Raw genomic sequence first — 14900 nt, 5'->3', positions numbered from 1 at the left:
TTTATTAAATATTCCCAAGGCTGGAAACTATTTTCGACAGCATCTCACTCGAAGCGAAGTATCTTCCGTGAAATTGGTCAAATCGCTACAGAATTTCCAGCACCTTAATCTCCGGTAATTTCTCTTTCCTATCGTTGTCCATTTGGTTCCGAGTGCTCTAGTGAAGCGTAGAAAATTTCTCCAAAGTTCGATTTTTGCTTTTCTTGTTATGCGCGGCCCATCAAACCACACACAAAATGGCGTCAGGTCGACAAAATCGACCTCCGCGGTGGAGGTGCATGGAGTTATTGTAACTTACTCCAAATTACGCTGTGAGACCCGGAGAGGTCGATTTTCTAGCGGAAATAAAAGCCGGCGTTTAAGAAATCACGTTCCGGTGATTTTTTATTTCCTGTAGAAAATCGACCTCTCCGGGTCCCACAGCGTATTTAAGAGTTAGTGACAATATCGCCATGCCCCCCACCACTGAGGTCGATTTTGTCGACCTGACGCCATTTTGTGTGTGGTTTGATGGGCCGCGCATAAAAAGAAAAGCAAAAATCGCACTTTGGAAGAATTTTCTACGCTTCACTAGAGCACTCGGAATCAAATGGACAACGATAGGAAAGAGAAATTACCGGAGATTACGGTGCTGGAAATTCGGTAGCGATTTGATCAATTTCACGGAAGATATTTCGCTTCGAGTGAGATGCTGTCGAAAATAGTTTCCAGCATTGGGAATGTTTAATAAAGTACACGTAACTAGTCCAAATCACTTCAAATTGGCCCGAGGAGCTGGCAAACAGGAAAGAACACCACACAGCGACAGTGTAAGTCAATTTTATTCATAAAACGTTCGAAATTCTATATCGTAAAACAAAATTGTTTCATTCCTATACAAATCTTTATAAATTGAGTTTTAGAGTACTGTGGCTCTTATCGTTAGCTTGGGCTGCCTGTGGTTTCCGTGGCCACGTGCACGTGATAAGACCCTGCACCGAAATCAAAATGTTTCCAAGGAGCCCCAGTTTTTACGTTGACGTTTTGACTGATAAGGCGTGGTATAATGTTTAAACTTAGAAAAAGTATTAGTGGTGTGTACTTTACCATTGCATTATTTGCCGATGCTATATTTGTTTTGAGTAAGAAAGCGGTTTTTAGAAGAAGAGGACAAACGACGATGCTCTCAAATAATACTCGAGCTTTACCAGTTGCGTTTTAATTCATGAATGATTGAGCGGATAATTAGACGAAAAGTTGCTAATTTAACAAATGTCGCTTTTTAAAACTTAAATTAACGTGAAATCCAGGCAGTTGGAGAGAAATCTCAAAGATTTTATTATATATGAATTTTTGCGACTTTGCCCGCGGTGTTTATAGGCTACTTTAAATTACTTGCAAAATAAACTAGATGCATGTTCTACAGTAGTTGGCTCTGTCGTAAAAAATTATATTTTTTATTCAATTGAGGGTTTTTCAGGGGAATTTTAAGATTTATGAGAGAAATTACTAGTCCTGAGTATAAAAAAATAAAACATAGCATTGCATTCAATTTTGTTTCTGTAGACACGCGGTCCGGCATGTTAACTTTCAGCTGTATCCATTGTTTTCAAGTTAGATAGTCATTATAATTTAGTTATACCTTATAAGTACTGGCAATATATCTGCCAAGTCTGCGAAGTTTTCCCTTAATTATATAGGCGAAAGGAAATTTTTAACTTTAGGTAAGCAGAAAAAGATATTTTGCTAATATGGGAAATTCATGATCAAGGACACCTGAAACCTTAAAAGCGTACCCTGCTCCAAAGTCACAAGACTTCTAAGGGGCACCTGTTCTTAGTTGACGTGACATAACGTCTGAACTTACAAAAGATTCTTGTGGTGTATACATGTCGATCGTATTCTTGCCGATACTAGTATTGTATTATCACTAAAATCCCAGGCTATATAGAGATTAGTTCATGGTTAGTGAGCACGTACGATTTTCATTCACGAGGCGAGAAGAATAACAGAACGAACCAGGGAGCACGGTGAGTTCGCTATTCTTCGCAACAATAGAGAATAAAAATTATACAAGTAAACTACCATAAATTAATTTGTTCATTAACAAACTTGAGTGAAAAAATTAAAATTAGCATTGCCGTCGCAGGGTCGAAAATTGTTCACTATAACATTCGGCTTAACTTAGCTTAACTGCAAAGAATTCTGTAAGATTAAGTCTACATTGTTAGTAATCTACTACTTTCGTGGTATGACAAGAACAAAATTTTCGATTTTAAAAACTGCTAGTAGTTAATGGCTTCTAGGAGAGTAAAAATGTGTAATCTAAACTTAATTTGAAACGTGTTTACTTCATTTTGAAAAGGACGTTTAAAAATTCGCTATTGTCATAACACAATAGAGCTCGAGTACACCAAGTTTATGTTCGTCGCGAATCAACTCTTGAAATTCTATATCGGCGAAGAAAACTTGGACACAAAATTGAAGGTTTTGAGGCTTCCGAAGACCTTCCGAGTCAATGTTTACAACAACGTGTGCTATATTCATAGCTGTGAATCTAATTATGATTTTTCAGTTTGTTCCAGCGCACGGCGGCACAAAGCTGAGAACAATAACGTGTAATTACTTTAAAGAAAAAAATCATGAATATTCTGTTTGTTTTCGGCTTCAATCGTCGTAGTTCGTGCATATCCTTTAAATTAATACATAAATAACGATTGCAAGGGTCCTGCACGACCTTAATATTCGTTTTCAGTTACCACGTACATTTTGAAAATAAACGTCGACTCTCAGGTAATCTTGGTTCAGTTGGTTGTCCCTCGTGTTATAGGAATTACAAAATAGATTAATCTAAGGGAATGTCTTTTGAAAAACAAGCATTGTAGCAAGCAACCACATTAGACGAGACGTTACTTGAAGCACTGCTGGTTCTTACCGAAGCTGCGGCACTAGGGAAAAAAATAATGTCTGTAAAGTCACATTTACTTTAATGTCTATTATTTGGATATTCAACCCACATTACAAGCGATGGATTTCTTAGATACTCTGATTAAGGAGAGGGTAACTTATAGGAGCCACTTAGGGAACTGGGAGGACAATCGCCTTCCTCGCTATACATGAGGCGAAGATACAACTTTAGCCTGTTATATACAGCTGAACAAGAATAGGATCTTCTAGAAAGCTATTGCCTTTAAAGGCACGAAAAATATTCATTACTTAGGTCCATATAATAAGTTTTACAATTGTTAAATAACGTTCAAAATTGCTTACTGGACTATAACATGCATGGTTGTCATGATCAACAGAGTCTACAAGTAACATTTTCCCAAATGTACGATTAGAAAGGATGCCCGAGGATTAAGGGAAGAACAAACTGCTCTGAACAGGACTCTTCCTAAATCCGAAGAACGGTCACCGAAATCGAAACTCCTGGGGCCTCTTAATCTTATTTTGCTTTATGTAGCCACATAGTCCGGCAAATGTTAATTTTGGGCTGTATCCAGTTTTTTTACGATTGCCACTATATTTAGTTCTGACAGTGGTTCTTCCAATTCTCAACTCTTCCCTTATGCTAGCTGTGTACTGTTATACAGTGATCTATTTAATAGCAACGCATTCCGCTAGTAATTTTGTGATAACCGTCCTGAAGTGTTCTACACATTTCTTTTGTATAGGTGATGGGGCATTTCTAACTTTAATTTTAGGTAAGCCAACGCCGTCGGAAATTTGAGGACACCTGAAACCTTAGTTAAGAGCGCACCCTGCACTACTGAAGTCAAACGTTTTTCAAGCGGCACCTGTTCTTAGTTGACGTTTTTACTGACTGCTGACAAAAACGTGTCATAATGTTGCTATCAAAACAAGATTCTTGTGGTGTTTTTACTGCGATCACGTCCTTGCCTAGCCTGCGTTGCTGGCGGTATTGTTGGGGTTTAATGCGTGCACAAGCAAGCGGCAAAGCCGCGACAACGAACGGCACAGCCGCGAGTAACTTGAACTACTCGCAGCCTCGCCGCTCGTTATCGCGGCTTCGCCGCTTGCTTGTGCGCGCTTAAAATATAAACCCAACAATACCGCCAGCTACACAGGCTAGTTCTTGCCAATACTATAGTTTCTATCAGAGGGAAAAGTGATTTGTGAAAGAAGAGGACAAACGACGCTGTTCTGATAAAATACTCCAGTTTCAACGCGTATCAAGAAATGGTCTGCACCGAACAAAATCTACCAGTATCACTCTCCCGGGTAGAATTTGTCTTTTCTTCGTTTTTTGCGAGCGTTTATTTCCCGCTTGTGTGCTAATCGGAAACTTCGTCAAATCCCTCGTGTGTTCTGAAGCTGTTGCGCCATTGTTCAAAAATGGCCATATAGGGTTATTTTTCGCTTGTAAAGCAAAGCCTATTGTTATCAAAATAGAAACGCATTTCTTGTTACGGGTAGCGCCTTTACACGTGAAAGATTGAGTGGGTGAGATGTCGGTTTTACAACCTAAATTAATGTGAAAGTATTGGTCGCAACCAAGGTAGTTGGAAAGAAGTCCAACATATTTAAGTAAAGATTTATTTTTGCGAGTTTGCCAAGCTTCTCTTTAACCTTTTTTTTTTTTAATTTCTGACTCAGAATAATCTGTTAAGGAAACAAAATGCGTGTCCCTATAGTAGTTAGCTCCGTCATTTAAAATATTTTTTAGATACATTTGCAAATTCAAAACTCTTCCCGTATACGAGAATCATGCTGTTATACAGTGATCTCTTCAACAGCAAAGCATTCCTCCGGTAATTTCATCAAGTTTTCTTTTATATACGCGAAGAGCCATTGCTAACTTTCAGGCAAGTCAACAAGATAATTTCGCTAATATCAGTAGCTCAGTGACACGTCAAACCTTAAGAGCGCACCCTGCATTGAAGTCAAGAGATTTTGAGGGACACCTGCTCCTACGTTGACGTTTTGACGGTAAGGAGTGTTTTTAAACACTTAAAAATTAAGTTTTATCTATTTATCTAACTAAAGACGTGGCTTAATGTTAGTATTAAAACAAGATACATGTGTTGTTTACACTGTGATCAGAGGAGAAATCGATTTTTTTCTAAGAAGACAAACGACCCTGTCAGCTGACAATACTTTTAGAATTAAGTAGGTGAGTAGACAAATAACTTTTTCATTCAAGAGATGTTGCTTATTGCACGCCAGGCAGTAGGAAAGTAGGAGTGTAGATGGGTTTTTGCTTTTTTGTTGTAAAAGAAACTAGATGTGTATTTTTACAAGGGGAGCAAGGATGGCGCAGTGGCGAGAGCTCGAGAGCGCGCTCGCCTCTTACTAATGTGGCCCGAGTTCGATTCCGGCCTGGCGCCAAAATGTGTTTTAATCCGATCGAGGGTTTTTCATGAGGCGGGGTTTTAAAATTGCTATTTGGGAAAAATGACTATTACTGCGTCTAGAAAGAATCCTTTGTGTCTTTATTTATTGCATTTGGCTCATTTTCTCTAATTCACTACATTGTCGCAGCCACACGATTCTCCACACAAGTTACTTGTTAATTTCAACTTTTTTTTTTTGTTAATAAATTTAGCAATTGTATGATTTATAAGATTAACTGGCAGTTTTAAAATAGCAAAGTTGACGAGCATTCTCTGCTAACAAAAGAACGGAAAAAATTAATTGCGCCGATATGGGCAAGTCAAGGCCACCTGAAACCTTAACAGCTCACCCTGCACGGAAGTCAAGATATTTTCAAGGGGGACCTGTTTTAATCTTACGTAAGCGTTTTGATCGCTACGACATGCCGTAATGTGTAAAATTAGATAAGATTCTTATTGTGTAAACACTACGATCGTATTCTCGCTGATACTATAACTGTTGTGTTTTTTTGGGGGGAGAAAGAGATTTTTATTAACGCGTGAAATATTTTTACGAATATTTCATTCCGCAGAGGTACTAATAACGTCCAGCGTTACAACTTTTAGTATATGGCCGTTAAATTACTTTATTGTGATTGGCTGAAAGCAGGCGATTTTATCATTATGTACGCTTTCGTAATTTTTCGTAATTTTTCCAGGTCATATAATAAATTGGTAATCGTATCAAAGGTCGAGCAATAAGGGATTTACAAAACCTCGCGTCTTGAAAAGTCTTTCTAACCGCATTCGCCACAAGGCTTGTGCTATTTGAGAATTTTTAAATTACTCTCGAAGTGATTTGATTGCAGTTGCATTCATACCGTTAACTTCTAATTGTAGTAAGTACACAAGTCATGGTTGCAACCTAGGTAGTTGGAAAGAAATCTCTAGCTAGGTCTAGAGTGTATATAAATTTTTGCGTCTTTTCCAAGCTTCTTATGGACTTTCTTATAATTACTTGAAAACAAACTAGTTGCGTGTTTATACTGACAGCAGGTAGCTCCATCGTCAAAATATTTTCTCGTTCGATTTAGGGCTTATTAAACTTTTTATGTTTCTTGTAGACAAAAAGATGGAGAAATGGATAATACTGAGTCTTTTGCTGTTTGCTTTAGTGCAACAGACTGAAGGTAAGCCCAAACTGTTACAAAATATAAATGAACATAGAATATCAGATAGAAAGGAATTGTACTATCAGAGTTAAATATATATTTGGATGGGCTAAGGTCTAACCATAATACCAAACAGCAACAGCGTTTGGAAAACTGTAAAGGCTCTTGCATTATGTTGTTTCTACCCTTCCAGTTCTATATCTTGTTTAATTTAGTCTCACTTGCTTTCGGTCGTAGACACAATTTAAGTGTTGGTTTTCAGCTTAGCCGGCGTTTATGGATATCGCCATTTTTAATAGTTTTCCATGCTCGTAACTATTCAAACGACTGTTAACGACTTATGCTCCTAGAGAATTTCCAAATTACACCCGAATTGATTTGATGCCAGTTGTATTCATACGATTAATTTCCAATTTTAGTAAGTGCAAAGAAATGGTCGCAACCTAGGTATCGATAGGTAGTTGGTTGCGTTCATCACTATAGCTGTTTTTTAATAGTTTTCCATGCTCGTAAGTAGGCTCTTACCGATAGTTCTAGCACTTTTTTGCCATTATTTGGCTTCGCAAGCATTTTTTTTTACATTTTATCACCAAAAGCACTGCTAGCATTATTTTGGATTATCGACTGATTAGTTGTATAATTTTGTGTTAAAAAGCACAATCTGACTTTATTTTTGGCGTCCAAAGCCTCCCAGATGCATTTTGCCCTCATTTTAGTCAAAGGAGCCGAGGAGGCCTGGGGAATATAGCTTTGATAAGTCAGCAGTTGCCTTCTAGAAACCCAGTCCATCACACTCGTTCCAGGATGGCGTCATCCGCATTGTCATCGAGGAACAATAAAGTCAGCCAGCTAAGGCAGAAAATGAAAAATGTAGTTGTAAATCTGAAAAATGTAATATTCTATGTTGAAAAAAATCGGAAAAAGTAAGTATTTTATGTAACCCACGAGAACTTTTTAAAAAAAATTAGCATTATTTTAGCACTTTTGTGGCAAAAAACAAGCACTGCTTTAAGCATTTAATGCTTTTTTACGAGCACTTTCGGTAAGAGCCTACTCGTAAGTATTTAAACGATTGTTAATTGTTTGAAGTAAAACTGACCGCTGCCTGGTGTTTCCGCATTCTCATTAGCAAATTGGAGTTGTCCAGTGGATGTGGCGTTCATCATGGATTCTTCAGGAAGTATTTCAGAACAAGACTTCCAAAAAGAAAAAGACTTTGTAAAGCAGGCAGCTCTGCTGATGAATGTAGCACCAGGCCACAGTCGGGCAGCTATTATTCTATTCACTGACACGGCTTTAGTAAAGGTAACACTTGGACAGCATCAAGCTATTGAAGAGTTCAAAAGAGCCGTGGATAGTTTGGATAAACTCAAGGGTGAGACACACATCGATCGAGCCCTAAATGTAGCGGCAGATGACGTCTTTTCAAAGGCCAGGACAGACGTGCGTCGGGTTGCCATACTGTTATCTGACGGCGTACAGACTAAAGGAGGCAGCATGAAGAAGGCCATAGAGAGTTTACGCAAATTAGGCGTTCGAGTGCTAGCCATAGCCATGGGTCAAATCGATGACACAAATACAAAGGTACTAAGGTCGGTGACAGAGAGGAACGAGGATTTTGTAAAGGCCGAAGACTTTAACGATTTGCAGCACAGACTTCCCCGTATTATAGCCTGCGGTAAGTATAAGCCGACTCTTAATGTTAATTTAACCCTTTTCCCGTCGGGGACTCAGAATTGTTTGTCCCATGCTCGTGTCATGTAGAACATCTTATCTTTATTATTTATTACCGAGCTTAAAATTTACCATCTTTATTATTTACTACAAAACTTGTTGAATTCGACATAGCTGATCCTAGCAGTATGCAGGACGCGTGTCACATATCAACCTAGTAAAATGGCCCAGCTCACAACGAGTCTCTCGTTGCTCAGTTGGTTAGAGCGCCCAACGTACCGGTATCTGGGAGGCCATGGGTTCGATTCCCGTCGGGGACTCAGAATTTTTCTTTGTCCCATGCTCGTGTCATGTAGAACATCTTATCTTTATTTTTAATTTTAGCATTGTGCCACCAAAAAGACCAATTCAATGATTAAAAAGCGATTTTTGAAGAAATTCAGCAAATTAAAGTTTAAACTAGCTTAAGAAGATCTCTACAAACATTACTAAAAATATGGAATTTACTCTAAAGATAATGTTTTAAATTCCTGCCGATGGGGTTCAGATCCGCCTTACTGCAGTTTGTTAAATCCAGTGATCAAGTGAGGCTCACTAACGAGATAAAGAGAGATATTTTTATTAACTCGTTGTACAGGTTCATGTGTGTGTACCAGCGGTGACAGCTACATCTCCATAGACAACTACCAACCCAAAAAGAACCGCGCTGAAGACGACATTCGCTTCGAGTTTAAAAGTGACATGACGGGTCCTGGAGTGATAATGTGGGCTCAAGGTGACATAGATCATTTATCGGTTGGATACTACCAGAGTCGTCAACTTTTTTACAACATTGATCTGGGCTCAGGTAAACTGTAATAGAAGTAAATTTAAGTAACGTTTCATTAACTCTTGGAATGTGAACTTTTTCAGGTTTAATTTTATCCTATAAATTAGTTTTTTTCAAATGGGACAAGAATAAAAGATTGCTCTCAACTCTCTTGTGGGGTGTTAATAACACTTTTGAGTTTTCGCTTAATACAGTCGAATTTGAGGGATTATACGGTCTACTCATGCACTAGTTTTAGAGTACTGTTGGTCTGTTTAGCCTCTTAATTAGCACATTTTTACTTCGCTTTTGTTTTTCATTATTTTCTTTTTATCACACCTTTCTTGTATATATTTTATCCATTTTGTATTCAATTTTTTATCCGTCGAAGGCTGTAGAGCGACAGCCGAAAGCTCATTATTTTTAATATTTTTAGCCAGTGAACGTTTGTTTTTAATATAAATAATCCTGGCTGCGCTTCAATCTTTAATGTTTTTTTTACTTAAGTGAAAAAAATTTTTGGGGATAGGTGCACTTTATTAATTTAGCCGAATAGTATGTTCTATATCAATAGTACTTTAACATTGTAGTAGTGTATATAATAAAAGTGTTATTTGTAGTGTTAATTTTTAAAACTTGTATTTAATCCCTGTAATTCAGTTTTTAACTGCGATGGTGATTAATAAGCATTTTTAAGAAATAGAATTTGATAGTTCAGTCAAGGGTTTCGGCCTCCCCTTCCCCCTTTTTTATTGTGGCTTTTTACGGACAAAACATTGAACGAGTACGACCACATATCAATGTCATGTTGCTTACATCGGTGTTGTGTAAACTAAAAAGAAAGATGTTTGTTACAACTAAAAGATATTCGATCCAATTAAAATATGTTCGTTACATCTAAAAGATGTTTGTTACAAATAAAATATAAGGAAGCGGAAATGAATTTTAAAAACAGAAAGTGACATTTTACCCAGGTCCTCTAGATACAAAACGGCTTTTTCTGAAGCTGCGACATGGCTGCCAGATCTAAATCACACAGTCGTTTACTCCAGAAACGAACCCGAAGGTTGCTTTAAACCCCAGCCCCTAATTGAAACATGTGGGAGCTGTGACCGGCTGGGACTGTTAAGTCTCGGCAATGCGTAAGGAGAGGTGGATCCTCTTAATTAATAGCTAACGCGCGTGTGACGACATAAATATGTCATATTATTAAAAACTAGCAATGGTATATTGCATTTCCTGCGCTTTAATTGGTTAACAGGCAATGATATATGAGCTCATATATCATTGACCACAAATTTGGTAGCCGATACGCGTCAAAGAAAATAGCTGAGAAGCTCAAATATTGCAATTTTTGGGGCGTTTTTAATAAAACAATTATTCCACTCGCGCTTGTTGGATATGAGATCGTTAAAGCCAACTCGGCGCTACTCGCCTCGTTGACTATCTACCATCTCATATCCAACGCACGCTTGTGGAATAATTGTTAAATAAACCATCTGAATGCAATGGTCACACTACACATCTCTACGGACTGGCCAAGACCTATACGCATGCGTACAGCCTATTACCCAGAGCGACAGCTATAGACAGCATTTTCGCCTGGCTATGCCATGCTGATGAGTCCTAAGAAGGACGAAACAGCTGTTCATGGCTGCCACTTTACGGGTAATAGGCTGTGCGCATGCGTACAAGTCTTGGCCGAAACACGGAGGAAAACGTATCGAAAGTGAGATATTTTTCGGGAGTATCGATATTTTCCGAAATTTATCAAAATATCGGTGTATCGAATATTGGCCCATCCCTAGCAAGGACGAAACGGCTGCTACTTCACAGATGATGCGGCGTACCGGTCTTGACCAGACCGTAGAGATGTGTAGTGTGAGCATTGCATTCAGATGGTATATTATATCATACCATACCATACCATAACTCATACCATGCATAAGTATATCATACCATACCAAAGTTACCATACCATACTATACTGTACTATTTTGAAAAGAGGACTTACTCTGTAATCCTGAAACTTTCATGATCAGTACTGAGTTGTTCATTTATTTCTTCCAGAAATTTTAATATGTCAACTTTGTGTCCATAATTTTTGACTTTGCCACGGCAACGTCATAATTACATGCAGGCAGGGAATGCATTTGCTCGTACGTCCGAGGGATAACATTTAAGGGAAGCCTTTTAATGGAAGCTCTCCCGATTATGTAGAATAAAAGCTTAGAAAAAACCAACTGTTTAAATCATTGTTTTCGATTTTGGTTTATTTTAGGAGAAAAAGAGTTGATATTTGTACTGGACCAAGACGTGAGTAACCCAAAAAGGGCGTGGGATAAAGTCAATATGACCCGTTCTGGCCGGTCCTGTCATATTAGCGTCAAACACCCAGATGGTTCTTCCGGTATGTTCTTAACTAACATTTTCCAAAGTAACCAAATAATGCATATTTTGTATTATGTTTCAAAGAAAAGTTGAAAACTCAGTGAATGATGAAAAATTGCGCTAACCCTAGCAAACTCCTACTCTGCGATAAGAGTATTTTTCGATCTTTCTTGAAAAGTTGGGAGGGGAGAGAAGAAGACTCTGCTAACCGCCTCGACGTTTCATATTGAACATGCGTCAAATCAATATTAACCGCATTCTCGATCCCAGTGCTAAGGTAAGGGTCGAACCATTGTTTTTTTAAGGGGGTATGAAAAAAAAAACTAGGTTTTGCATCTCGCAAAAAAATGTTTGCAGAGGAAAATTTGTCATACCTCCTAGGCAGTAAATTTTATTTTACCAGGGTAGCCCATTCAGCAACGAGGCTGGTATCCATAGGGGCCCTGCTTAGGTCAAAACGTCGGCCCAACTGGACAATGCCACAGATTTTGCTTTTAAAATATTTCGTTGAATATTTCTGCAGAAGCAGATTATCAAAGCTTTAGTTTTTTTACTTCCCTTTTACTGTTAAAACGGCTAAGGAGTTTCCCTTTATTTATTTTTCAAAATGATCTTTTGATCATTTTGATGGGTAGAGTTCCGTAACGTGCAGCCTCGCACTATTATTGGGCGGTAGTTGTCAGGGCGACGACACTCTTTTCCCATAGCGGAGGGAAAAAGCACACTGGCCCGAGTTTGTTATTCTGAAAGTCTGGTCTTCGAACTATGCCCATGCTGAGTTTTGGAGTGAGAGTATACAATAATTAACTGTTATTGGACAAGGTTAAGCAAAACGTCGTGATTTGTCAGTGGCGAGCAGATCAATTATTTGCAGAAGCCGAAGGCTAAGGCAAATAATTGAACTGCAAGACACTTATTTGCAGATCATGTGGTGGGCTCTCGGCCAATGAAAAGGTAGGAAAAATTGCATCGAATGATAAAACAATTTTTGGCTTGACGGCTCAGTTGAATAAGTGTTGAGGATGTCAGTTTAAGTTTTGAAACCGATCACATTCCTGTGAGAAATGTCGATAAGCTCGATCGAGCATAGTGGTAATTAGGTAGCGCTTGGTCATGATGTTTACTGACACTTAATAACAGTTGTTCAGCGGAGGCGTGGTCACCAGTAACCTTCGCATGCTGTCACGAAGTACCATCACGCCTGGTTGGCTATCATTTTGTTCTTCAATCTTCTCCAAAAAGTCGCCCAAAGAAAATAACGTTTTTGATGGACGTTTTTCGGCAGGCAATACAAATTAAAAGCGCAAGATGAAAAAGGCGTTTTTAGAATTCAGTAGAATAATTAGCCTGAATTTCGCTTCCGAGAAGAGACGTCTGAATGAAATAGCCGCTTACGCCGTCCGGTGACGTCACTGCACTTTGCTTTAACTCATGCGGAAAAGTTTCTGTCAAAGCTGTCACTTTGTAAAAGAAAAATCGCTTCAATACAGGATTACGGGGTATGAAATTGTTTTAATAGTAACATGATATGAAGAACGTGAGATTGTAATCGACTGCGTGTTTCACACTGAAGGGCTATGCCCGAAACGTCTGTGTAAACTACACAAAATGGCACTTTTTGCACTATTTTGTGAGTTTTTTTTGTTTTTAAAGTACTATTTTGAAAGTGTCACGCATCAACTGGGAAACTCTCTTTCCCGCATTTGCGTGCTATTAATCTGATTTTATTTGCTTTGCTAGCGGTCGAAATATGTTCTAAGCTTCGACTTAGCTTAAGCTTACGCCGCAAACAACTACACTTTTGAGAATTTGATTCGCTTTAACTTGAATGAATCCATTTAGACGGTTACAGAGGAAGCAAGGAAAGGCATTCAGTACAAGAATCTCCTACTTGACCGTGGACACTGAGTTTAGAAATCACTCGTTGGGCAAAAGCGTTGAGCGGCTTGTTGTGAGGGTCTTGCGACAAAACAAGAAACTTTAACTTGGAAAATCAATGCATGTCGAAGCGACGACCGCCGCTAACTTAAAACCTACCGGCTTACGATATATATTGATTCTGCATCCGTAGGGAGACAAAACAGTTAGATTCAAAGTAAATGACTAATAAGTTAATTTTTCGATCGCAAGGTAAGCCCTTTGCATGCAGGTATTTCGAAATCACATTCCGCGTTGAAATCCACTCATAAAATACACACAATTATGCGAAGGATTTTTAAATCAACCAATCAAAATAACTACCAAAGGACAATTTAAAGAAAACAACAGGAAAGGAAAATTCAGACAAAGAAAAATTCAATTCTATGTGTAAATAGGCCGGGTTTAAGCACAGGGCTGTACTGGTCAGAAATACAAGAAGTATACGCGTATGTTGCATTAATACAGGGTCGTAACCAGGTATATGGGATCAGGGATCACAGCCTTGGGATCAGGGATCACAGCCTTGGGATCGGGATCACAGCCTCGGGATCGGGATCATGGACCCGGGATCCCGGGTCACAAGTCATGGGATCCGGATCGGCCAATCAGATCGGATCAGAATGGAATCAGGGATCAAATGTTGCCACATTTTTGGGATCAGGAATCAAAATTAGAGCTAAAATTTGGGATCGCGATGAAAAAAAACTGGTTACGACCCTGATTAATATGTTGAGTAATAGTCTTTTAGGTATTTTAATTGGTGTCCCCAATTAGCCCACAAGGGCTAAATGCATAGACACTGAAATAAAGTTCTTACTTACTTATTTGCAAATAAAGTTGCCAGAAACAATAATTTGTTCGGTTTAGTCCTTCGTATTCGGCTGACAAAAAACCCTCGACTTTGATAATTTTACAATCTTGCTCAGCATCACTCAATAATCTAACCCCCCCTACCCTCAATAATGTTGATTTCTGATATATTCTTTATCAATACAGTTACTGTGACTGGAAAAACCCCAGGAAGCTACAGCCATCTTGATTTAACGTCTGATGACATAACGCGCCCACAAGCTTATTTTCTGGGATCGCCAGAAAGCGAACACTGGCATATGAAACCAAACTTCGTGGGCTGCATCCGGTATTTCGCGATTGACGGTTACGAGCCAATTGTTGACGCCTGGATGAACAGCGCAGAATCCTCAATGCACAAAGGCTCTATGAGACCGTGCACTGCATCCGATGAAATGTACTGAATCCGAACTGTGATTAATTAACAAAGTGTCACTAAGTGTTGCTGATTGCTGAACCATTTATCAACCAACCAATAAAAGAGTCCAACACCTTAATTGACTAGCGTTTATGACGTCCAGCTGAAATACATGAGTAACAGGGGAGGGATAGAAACTAGGCCTGCGACCGAGTAGCGATGTTCTCACAACTTGCAACGCGATCAATTCCCGATCTAGTCAGCGTTTTTTTGGATGATGATGCAGCAGGCTATCTTTTCCCGCGCAATGGAAGCTATAGCAACCACAACAAAGATGCCGAGGATTCAGTGATTGTAAAGGGGTCACACCTATCTTTTCTAAAAATAATAAATGCACAGTTTTTATCCCAAAATTT

At 38.8% G+C, this 14900-nt stretch overlaps 1 protein-coding gene across 4 annotated transcripts; it reads left to right on the top strand.

The window, feature by feature from the left end:
* The first annotated feature begins 1876 nt into the window (after positions 1-1876).
* On the top strand, positions 1877-14623 carry LOC144631116 (uncharacterized). Of its 4 annotated transcripts, none has more exons than XM_078489509.1 (6): positions 1877-2009; positions 6437-6502; positions 7614-8162; positions 8796-9005; positions 11248-11376; positions 14274-14623. In XM_078489509.1, exons 2-6 carry the CDS (start codon positions 6445-6447, stop codon positions 14528-14530), a joined length of 1203 nt encoding a protein of 400 aa, XP_078345635.1. In that variant the 5' UTR covers positions 1877-2009; positions 6437-6444; the 3' UTR covers positions 14531-14623. The 4 variants fall into 4 exon arrangements, with proteins under 4 accessions (XP_078345635.1, XP_078345627.1, XP_078345651.1 ...); XM_078489501.1 differs by lacking the exon at positions 1877-2009 and adding an exon at positions 5002-5113; XM_078489525.1 differs by lacking the exon at positions 1877-2009 and adding an exon at positions 5723-5907.
* Positions 14624-14900: the final 277 nt, after the last annotated feature.

The sequence above is a fragment of the Oculina patagonica genome, chromosome 1 (assembly GCF_052425735.1).
Source record: "Oculina patagonica isolate OP01 chromosome 1, crgOcupat, whole genome shotgun sequence".
Lineage (NCBI taxonomy): Eukaryota > Metazoa > Cnidaria > Anthozoa > Scleractinia > Oculinidae > Oculina > Oculina patagonica.
Note: the sequence above shows the minus strand (reverse complement) of the source record. Positions and strands in the feature narration are given on the sequence as shown.

Coding starts and splice junctions, on each gene's coding strand:
- LOC144631116 (XM_078489509.1), top strand. CDS start 6,445: ATGGAGAAATGGATAATACTGAGTCTTTTGCTGTTTGCTTTAGTGCAA. Junction 6,503..7,613: donor TTTAGTGCAACAGACTGAAG/GTAAGCCCAAAC, acceptor CATTCTCATTAG/CAAATTGGAGTTGTCCAGTG. Junction 8,163..8,795: donor TCCCCGTATTATAGCCTGCG/GTAAGTATAAGC, acceptor CTCGTTGTACAG/GTTCATGTGTGTGTACCAGC.